Source organism: Cariama cristata, unplaced genomic scaffold (genome assembly GCF_000690535.1).
Source record: "Cariama cristata isolate BGI_N322 unplaced genomic scaffold, ASM69053v1 scaffold39339, whole genome shotgun sequence".
In the NCBI taxonomy this organism is placed as follows: Eukaryota; Metazoa; Chordata; class Aves; order Cariamiformes; family Cariamidae; genus Cariama; species Cariama cristata.
Window position 1 is genome coordinate 3652 of NW_009634762.1, and position 8284 is coordinate 11935.

Here is an 8284-nt window from a genome sequence, read left to right on the forward strand (position 1 = left end):
GATATAGTATAGGACTGTTACGCATTGTCAGCATGCAATGTTCATGTGTGCTTTACAGAAAGTCAATCCTCATCACAAAAATTTCCATCAGAAGGGGAATAAGAAAGAAGCAGTTGTTTCTGACAACTCAAACTGTGTAAAAAGCATTAAAAAAATACTGTAATCAAATCTCTTCCCACATATGAAAGCACACAAGTTTCTCAGCACTTCCTAAATTAAAATCAGTTTATTTTTCAAGGGTTTTTTTTTAATATAAAATAACATCACAAGTTTGCTGTTCACAAGGGGCCTACTAGAAAGTGATTTTATAAAGTATCCTTGAAATCTATTCATGCACATACAAAATCCAGAAACTGAAGAAGAGTCAGAGCTGCTGACAGATCTCCACTTGCTTTTCAGATGTGTAATCCTTCACTTGGGAAAAGCTACAGCAGCCCTTGGCGTTTCAAATCTTCATAGGTCTTTTTATTTACCACATTCCCACTGGAATCCTCGTATTCCTCCTAGAATGGAACAAACCGTTTAGAGACACCTCGACATAGCCTGCCTCAGATTGTACTAGAGCATTTGAATTTTAGCTCCAGCAGCACCTACTGAATACAACCATCCTGCCAAGAACCTCTCTACATGAAGACACAGAGTGGATCTACCAGCAGGCTCCAGGACAAGAGCTTATCCAGGGTCAGAATAATTACAAGCTGTACTACAGGCTGTATTTCGCACAGTTGCCCTGCATGCTGTTGAAAAATGGTTTGAGACAGAAGTTTAAGAAAAGGCACGAGTATAAGGGAACACGCTGCTCACAACAGTTCCTTTTTCTTCTCACAAAACAAAGATGACATTGGTACTGTAGGCAGTGTATTAAAATATTCTTACACAAAGGGCTGAGTCTGTCCTATCAGAACTACTTTCCAACACAAGGAGTGCTTTTCATAAAACACCACTAACAGGAGCTGTGCAACCAGCAGCGTAGGTTCCTGCTTCTCTCTCCAGCATGCAGCGGACTCTTAGAAATTCTTTTGACAGAGCTGGACAGTTCATGCAACGTAAATGGAGGGGTTCCCATGTACACAGGACTAGAGACATCCAAATGCCTTTATAACAGCTCACCTCTGTATCAGGCTGCCATCTCTCTGAAGCCTTCTGTTGTTTCAGCTTTGCCCACACTGTAAATACAGAGTCATACAGGATCTGATGTCATTTCCCTTGAGATACTAGTTTTTAATCTAGTGAAATAGACACATGAACTTTTTTTTTTTCTTTTAAAACTCTGTCACTTCAGCAATCCAGGAATGTATCTAGTATCCATTACAAATTTATCATTCCTCTGTATGGTTTACTGAAAGGCACAGAATTAAAGCAAACAAGCTTTAAAGTGATCATTCAGGATGGGACACGAGAGACAAAGGTCCAAAAACACTACTTCAGAGATACAGCTCCAAAGGTAATAATAGCTTGTTTGGGAAATCAAGGCTTTACCCATTTGGTTTCTTCTCAGCAAGAATTAATTCACTTCCAGCAATTATAACCTGTATCTTAACCTAAGCAGGGCAGATTCAAGAAACAACCTCTGCATGAGGTATCCCCCTCAGAACATGAGCACAGATTAGCCACATTAAATTATAATCACTCTAAGTCCTAAGTACTGTAGGCTTTCAAAATCTGCCTATAGGCTCTACAATTTCTGAAGGTTTTTTTCTGGCTTCCCCGTGAAGATGTTGACGAACATCAATTAAGTAAGAGTTACATGGGTGATGTAGCCACATTCTGCCTAAAGAAATGGTGGCCTGTTGCACTTGGCTGAGATTTCATACACAAAGCATCACAGACAAAACAGCTGGCATCAAACGAATACTTTGCTGGCAATCCCAGCAAACATCTACTCCTGCAGGTATCCATCAAAAAAAAAAAAGTCAATCTCCTTTTGAGAGCTGGGAGAGATGGTCCAAGGAAGGATCATCCTACATGCACCATGTTCCTTACCCTCTGTCCCAAAGCTAGTCTCTGGTCACAGGGTAAGAGAAATTTTTGGCCAGAGCTAACATGAGCGCTATTATACTACATGTTCCCTGTTCTGCTATCACTACTTACATGAGACTGCATCCTCAATCTGTGTGACATTGGCAAAATGTGCAGTGTTGGGAATGCCCAGGCATCTCATTCCATGAGCATGTCGCCACTCCTGGGGAGAAGAGGCAAGAGGTCAGCGGATGAGAGAAAATGCCACTTCATCCACAATGCCAAAAACTAAAAAGACACATTAACATCTGGACAGGGTGAAACAAATACTATCAAAATAGAAATCTATCAGTCCTAAAAACCTCTATAAAATATTTTTTCCCATATTTTAGACAGTAACACTACACTGGCAGTCAACAGGCACTCTGCACCAATCAGACCTAGATACTGGAATTAGTGTTCAAGCAAGAAGGGACTGTACAGAAATTAGCAGAAGACATCTTAGTATGCCCTACGTAATTTATAGTTCCACTCGCATGGCCCTGCAGTATCAGCCCAGACCCACATTTTAGAAGTGGAAGAAGTGCCACTCAGGTACTCCAGTGATTTATTAGTTACTTCTTATAAAGATTATCTGAACATGGTACTGCAAAGTTACTTACTGCAAAGTGACGCTGGAAAGCTTTGGGCCCTCGGTAGGTGTAGTTACCACAAATCTCACAATTGTAGTTGATGTTTAAACCATGTAATTTATACAACCAGTATGGAATTGGCTGACAAACAAAGAGAAACAAAGATTAGGCCAAATGGCAAAGCAGGTTCAAACAGAAGAGTAGTGTGGAGTCAGTGACATCTCCCACTTTTCAGACCTGACAATCTCAGTTACCTTGCCATCCCAACCAAGAGGCAGATTTTTAGGATTATAAATGATTTCATTTTCTTCATCTTCACTCTCACTCTCACTGATCTGCTCTTCCTCCTCCTCCTCCCTCTCTTCCCCTGTCCGCGCTTGCTTACGCTGCACATTCTCGTGCGTGAGGTGTCTCTGTTCCTAGAGTGTGAGAAAAGAGAAGGAATTATTCACACAGCATGACAGCAACAAAGTAAAGACAAACTCTTGCAGCATGAAACACCTCCTCAATGTACAGAGGAAGGGGAATGGAAGACCAGTATGAAGCAGAGAAGTCTCATTTTACTTAGTCCAACAACTCACTATTTTACTATAATATTTCCTACTTGTAAAGAATGAAAAACTTATACTAATATTAGCACTTCCAAGGTGACAAGCTAACACAGCAAGAGCCACCCTGCTAAAAGCAATCACCCCAAACTGAAGCAAGGACTTAAGGCAAGCATCAAGGCAGAACAAGTAAAGCTTTGCAATACCCTGTGACTTAGGCATAAAATAGAAATTATCTACATTGATGTGGTGCCTAGAAGAAAAGGGAAAAAAACAAAAAAGAAAAGACAGGCTTCCCCAAGGGAATATCTAGCCTCTGGGTCTGGGATAGACACAAGATATGTCTGTTCACAAAAGCCTGCCAAATAATTATCTAATGGAAATATAGATGTAATCTATCATATTCTACTTACTGACCAAAAAAAGCTATCTGCTAACATGCACTTTAAAACATTATGACTCTGGACATGAAAGTAACTCTTCTGGGCATGCTGTCTATGAAAGCACTGGGTAAAGATATGGATAACCTTCCAGTCACTATTTGACAGCTCTGACATAAAAAGCTCAAAGACAAAATAAAATCCTTACCCCAAGAACTTCTACATACTCATAAATCTGAGCTTCCAGGAATGCAAGATCTTTGTTTCTTTCAGTGTCTCTAGAAACAGATAAAGAAACTTTATGAAGTCCATTCCAGAACTGCAAGTGTCATGTGTACACTGAACTCCTGAAGACAAATTTGACTTGTATACAGCGAGAAAAAAGAAACAAGTACCAAATAGCTTGTGTAAACTAAACTGCACACAAATGCACAAATTCAGACGTGATATCCTCCATTTGGTTCAGGATTATTTGGTCCAACATGAAAAGCTTCTAATACTCCAAGAATCTCTCTGTCACAACTATACAAGAGCAATGGCTATAGAATACTTCTCATCCAAGTGAAGAGAACAGTGCCAACCTCAGAATGACCTTTAAGAACTCACCTTTTGCTTCCTTTTGTCTTTGGATTCTTAGCAAACAAGGAAGGATCAAGTGCTTCTAGGGATTTGCCTTTAGTGCTGAAAAGTCTCTGAGCAACCTACGGAGAAGCAGGGAGGAGATGAGTCCAAACCGTAGTTTTACATTTGCCAAGAACTATTTGAATTCACGCAACAAAATTCTAAATTTAGCTTTTAAGAGATCAGGAGATTTCCTATTATCTTTGTCTTAATTTCTTAAGCCAAATTCTTCTATACAAGAGACTTCAGTACAGGACACTTTTCAAAACAGTAGATTGCAGCATCCCCTGATTGGTTCTCGATGTTTTGTCTTTCAAACATCATTAAGGTAATTCTTGTACAATAGACATGACAAAACAAATATCCCATAAAGGAACACAAGATAGAAAGACCTCAAAAATTGAAAAGGAACTGTATGAAGACTGCATCTTACCCGCCACATTTCAGTCCCAGGGCCAATAAAGCTGATTTTAACCTGTCCAGTCCCAGGGAGGCCAATTCCTGTTCAATTAAAGTAAATCACAATAAGAGAGGAGCTATTAAACAAATACAATATGGATGTATGTCCATGTTGACTCATTAAAAAAGAATGCTGTTCTTTGTTTCTTTTTTTCCACAAAAGGACTGTCAAGGGTGCACCACTCCCCACTGAAAAAGGAGGAATGTGACAAATCTAACCAGATCTTTCAAGTTACAACCCCCTAATGGGAGAAATTAAGTCATCAGCATAATCAAAGTTTTATCCAGAGAGCACAGAGCCAGAGATGAAAGTGCAGCAAGTAAAATTATGAAAAGAAACAAAATGACTAAGCTTCCACCTGCTCAAAATTTAGCACTAAGTGCAGAGCACTGAAAACATACCTCCCAAGAGGAAAATGCTGAGAGGTCCAGGTGGGCTCCAGCATGAGTGAGTGCACTGCTGGTCTCTTTCTGCCAAGAAAAAACACATGCAAGATATTCATGACATCCTACAACACTTCATGCAATATCCTAACCTCAAGAAAAGCAGTTCATTTCACAGAGAAAAATTCTCTCACTAAATTGAGCAATGGAACAATAAAAGAAATACAAACCAAGCAAACCTTAGAAAAAGGTTTGTTTCAAACCAGTTACATTGGCTTTCAAATTCAAGTTAGTATTAAATTGCATCTTTGTGATACACAACTACACACCTTGCTATTAGGCTTAACCTCAGTGGTGACTTCACACAAATGATTCATGGCAAACCTATCACAAATACAGAAGCATTCACACAAGCTTAACGACTGCTCACCGGCCAGCCAGGGAACGTTCCATTCTCCCACTTCTTCTCAAACTCTGTCTGAATTTTCCCAAAAAGTTCATTCTGGTCCAGTAATGGTTTCACTCGGTCTGTGTAATCCTGTAGGTACTCAAGAAGCATTTCAAGGTACCTGGCAGAGTAATTACGAGCACAGGTAATTCAATATCAACTTCTAACATATTTCTCTAACCACATCTTTGGAAAATATTTACCCTATAGTATTCCAAAGGGAAGTCATCAAGATTATGACAGTTTTCAATACACGATTGCTAGATGCAGCAGTTACAACGATAAAGTAAAGTCCTTCCACAAAGTAGAATGTGGTTTTTCACATTTTTGCTGCGCTGCATGCTTTCTCAGGGCTCAGACACACAACTGAGTTACTATAGCTCAGTGACCCAATTTACATCAGTTAAGTTTCACTGTTAGTTACATTCTTAGCAGCTGTACACTTAAGAAGCAAGTTTCTTCTCATCAACTGTCATAAAAGAAGCAGGTAGAAAAAAAAGGCTCACCTCTTATATTCAGCATTTTTTCTCTCCTTGGGAATATCAAAGAGTTGGTCAAACGTGGACAAGTAAGTGATATAATCCAATTTCTAGGAACAAAAAAGTTTGAGTCTGACTTTATACACATGTAGCCAAATTAACATCCAGTTTCCAGTTACCAGACCAGAAGCAAAGCACTAGCTTATGCCATTATTCTGGACTGCAGAGGCCTGGGGTTCCCTGTGCGTTAACACATTGCCTTAGACACCTATCAGTACTCGGCAGCAGAAAACAGAGGCTTTTTACAAGGCCATTGTTACATTAACGAGAGAGAGAGAGATATCAACTGAAAAGAGTAAAAGAGAGTCATGAATCAGCGTTCAGAATTCCATCTGTCAAGCTGTATGTGCAACAAAGTGACTTTGAAATAGCTATTTGGAAATAAACTTATTTATGTAAGGAAAAAAAACCCAAACCAACAAATAACCATGAACCAACCAAAGAAAAATCCCTCGGCCTTAAGCACTGAAGTTGCCCAGACATATGCAGTCACTTACCTCTGATGATTTTAGATTAATGTACTTGAGATAACAATCATGCAGATCTAAGTATCGTCCATAGCCTTCCTCATCTGTGAACTCCACCAGATCTGTTGGAAAGTTTTACTATGAGCTCAATCTTCCCTGCTTATTATACATATGCTTTAGAACTTGAAAAGGATTAACTGTGGACTAATTTACGCTTAAGGAAGATGTTTACAATGAAAGTGGGATACTCATTGATCAGGCATCTGACTGCTGCTGTGTAAGCATGCTAGAACAGTCCTCAAGAGGAGCACCACTACTGTGGAATATTCCAGGGTGCTGCAGTTCAGAAGAATTTAAGTGACAAAAGAACAATTTTCAGAAGTCATTTAGTGAAAGAAAGGTAGAACTCTTGAAATGTGCAAAACAGATCAAACAACTCATTAAATAACGCCTCTCAAGCAAGCACCACATTTTCACTTAAGCTGGCCTCAGAAAAAAAAAAAAACCTACAAACTTACTTTGAGCTTCTTCACTCGGGTTGTCTCTAGCCTTCAACAGTTCCTCAAACTCCACTGACATTGGAACACAGATCTTCAAGAACAGACAGAAGTTACAGAAAAAAATGATTACTTCAGCTAATGTCCCAGAATAATTAATATAAAATCACAATAGGTTGCAAACAATAAAACTGCTAACTGAAAAGGTGTCCAAAGCATTTCTTCACCATTACTTTTGCATAAAGAAAAAAAGTCTGGCTTTAGCCAGCGTAAGAAAGACAAGACCAAACGCCAGCTCAGCAGCAGAACGTTCCTGAGCTAACTCACAGCAAGCAGAGAATACAGTTAGCGCTTTCCATCTTCTCCTATTCGTACCACTCTCACAGCTTACATACTGCCTCTGAAGCACTACCTAACCTTGAACATCTTCCATTCTCAACTGACATTTTAATGTACTTAATACTTGTATATTAAGGCAATCAAACTGGGAAAAAAAAAGAGTCTGTTTATTGTACGGATGAAGTCCAACAGACCACAAATCACTATGAAGTAGATAACTACTTACCTCATTTGGGTGCTTCCGGTGAAATTCCTTAATTTGTTTCAGTCTGTTGTAGAATTCTGCAAATTCATTCGGCCCTGAAATGGCACTGAGTTCTTCTTTCCGTAAGCTATGAGTTCACGAAAAAGGACACATTACAAGTGGAAAGGAGAATACATTGACACTGATACAATCATTTTCCAGGTCCAGTGCTGCATTTTGATCACATAAAGCTCCAGTAAGACTCACTGCAAACCTCACAAAGCCACACCAGATCTCACAGTCCACCAGACTTACAGTTTGAGACTCCAGGTCACATCTCCCACTGAACGTGCTGTACTCTCTACTTACAAACCTGCAAGGCAACTCAGAGCCTCCCCTCATGACTTAAACCAAGAAAATAACAAAATGCATATATCTAGCATGTACATATCCAATGCGCAATCTGGGTCTTGCTCTAGCAGGTTTAGTCCCCAGAACTTGATTCCTGGTCTCACATATCAGCATTGCAACTGACTTAAAAGAGCCCCCAAGTTCTTCATCTGCGAAATATATTCAGCACACATTCAGGTACACACACACCAGACGAGGAATTTGTACAAGCACTTACCCATCCTTGTCATCGTACAAGTCTCTCAGGTTGCCACTCACTTCCATGTACCTCTAAAAAAACAAAAGAAAGCCCCAAATACCACAGAGGACGTTACCAGGAACGACTCGCTCAATCCCGGGAGCTCCGGCAGCACAAGGCAGAGGCCGGGCCTGGCCTGCCCCGCACTGCTCCCGGGGTCCGGGGCCGCCGGCGGAGC

General features: G+C 40.1%; 1 protein-coding gene across 1 annotated transcript; it reads right to left on the reverse strand.

Annotated features, from left to right (window-relative positions):
- Positions 1–207: 207 nt before the first annotated feature.
- On the reverse strand, positions 208–8138 carry SF3A3 (splicing factor 3a, subunit 3, 60kDa; the record flags this gene model as incomplete). The annotated part of the gene is given in 15 exon segments (XM_009707254.1): positions 208–503; positions 1111–1166; positions 2092–2182; positions 2622–2732; positions 2846–3010; positions 3728–3797; positions 4126–4220; positions 4564–4641; positions 5002–5070; positions 5414–5552; positions 5938–6020; positions 6468–6559; positions 6956–7028; positions 7500–7605; positions 8086–8138. Coding segments are annotated over 15 exon segments (1359 nt in total), but the record flags the coding sequence as incomplete, so codon positions are not given.
- Positions 8139–8284: the final 146 nt, after the last annotated feature.